General features: G+C 38.1%; 1 protein-coding gene across 1 annotated transcript in view; it reads right to left on the minus strand.

Annotated features, from left to right (window-relative positions):
- Positions 1-1,958, minus strand: part of PARG (poly(ADP-ribose) glycohydrolase) — a 54,728-nt gene that overhangs the window by 48,379 nt on the left and 4,391 nt on the right. The window contains exons 3-4 of the mRNA XM_072423180.1: positions 1,320-1,379; positions 56-216 (exon numbers count right to left, since the gene is read on the minus strand). Coding sequence (XP_072279281.1) covers positions 56-216; positions 1,320-1,379 — 221 coding nt within the window. The remainder of the gene's footprint in view (positions 1-55; positions 217-1,319; positions 1,380-1,958) is intronic.

The following is a 1,958-nucleotide window of genomic DNA, read 5'->3' on the forward strand; positions in this document are numbered from 1 at the left end:
TTCTATTATCTTCATATGAAAAGAATTAATTTCATAAACGGGAGCGGTAACTTACACATTGCTGAAGGTACATTCAACTCTCTGAATATCAAAGAACTTCTTCCAACATCCACGTTTTACTTCCAGGATGGCAAAGAACGCTAATCCACAGGGTGCAATGTACCTCATCATCTGGCGAGGACATAATGCATACAAAGTCACTGCAGTGTATCTCTGCTACAAACAGAGAAATCACTAACTGCTAAAGAATCATCTATTCACGTATGGTTACCGAACTGTAAAAGTGCTTAGAGAGAAAAAAAGTGAGTGATGACAAAATCTATGGGGCATTACTAGATGTTATTTAAAAAGTATCCAAATCAAAAATGTTATACGTAAATAGCTAACTGGATCATTAATGTGGCATTTACATTGGATTTATTTAGTGCTCAGGCACATTTTTTATCTGGTTATCCTACCAGTATGAAGAAAAAAAAAAAAAAACATCTAATTCTAGGGTGACAACATTCACTGTACTGCAACTATGGAGGAGAGCAGTGTCACCCTATCCCGTCGCAGAGCGTCCCCATCTTACTAATTCTTCTCTTCCTAGTTGCGATCTTAAATCATGTTGATTGGCCAATATGGCATAACCCCCACAGAGGTGTATTGGACTTCTTTCGCTCCCAGCAACCGCAGGGGGATGTGACAGTTCCACAGAGCGATCAGGCAAGTAAGAATGCTTACTGTAGAAATCGCATGTGCCTTTCTACAATTCATTTGAAGAAAGGGACAGGCTGGTCATTCATTTTGAAAAGTGGTACTTTTTACCCAAGTTCCATTTGGTCTTGGGCACTGTTATCTAAACTACAAAAAAGTAGCAGGGAATTCCAACAAAAAAAGTCTATAAAGAATTTGCTTTGAAAAACTTCACATCCTTACTACAGCTAGCAGGTTGAGATCCCCCACCTCAACACAACAGAAGAATCTATCAATTGTGTATGAAAAAGTGTTATGTGCGACTTTCCCCAGGAATATGCAATACTGAATATTAGATGCACTGTAAAAGTTTGGACTCTTCCACTGAGCCAACAGCCATGCCCCTCCAGCAGAGAAGAGTTATTCAGTCTATACACAGGGTATAATCCTGGGTTACACATACAGCTATGTTTAATACATTACAGTGATGCATCTGGCTGTCCTAAAGGATAACTGTACTAACCCAACCCATCCCTCTATATAGATGATATGATGGGGTGGTTTTGCTGTTCGTTAACATCCAGCATTCCCACGTATGTGTTACAGCCCCATATAATTTCTGTAACTCAGTCTATTCTTACCTCAGGACAAAGAAGCAAAGCTCCATGAGGGTAAAGGTGGAAGAAACTCAACATAATTTCCTGAAGTAAAGGAAAGAATTAGCGACTGCTTATGCTAAAGGGTTGATTTACTAAAGAAGTAGAGAAGGTTCTCTTTCCAAAGCTTGGTAAATGGGGAAGTGCAGTGAAAACTTGCTTTGCAAAGAATATTCAAATGTGTGTAAGCAAAATAGCAAACTTTCCTTTGCTTACACATGATTGGATGTTAAAAGCCAACACAGCCTAACTTAATTTACTCTTTATGTGTAAATTAGGTGAAAGACAGAGAATGAACTCCAATGTGAATTTCACTAAGCTATTAAACATTCACTAAACCAGCTTTTGACAAGTAAACCTGCTCCTTTAGAAAATCAACTTTCTTATACCAGCGGTCGCCAATTAATATTACCAGGTGTAACTATGATTAGACAGGTGTAATCAGGTCCCTAAGTCTGATAAGAATTGTATTTTTTTTTTTAAATAATGAAAACCACAATAAGAAAACTGACTCCTTTGTGCTGGAAGGACAAAGCCAACAACTACATTCGGGACACCAAAATGCAAACAGAAGCCTGTGAGTGATTCAACTTTCCAACATCTAGTGTAAATAGACTAATTTTG

Source organism: Pyxicephalus adspersus, chromosome 10 (assembly GCF_032062135.1).
Source record: "Pyxicephalus adspersus chromosome 10, UCB_Pads_2.0, whole genome shotgun sequence".
In the NCBI taxonomy this organism is placed as follows: Eukaryota; Metazoa; Chordata; class Amphibia; order Anura; family Pyxicephalidae; genus Pyxicephalus; species Pyxicephalus adspersus.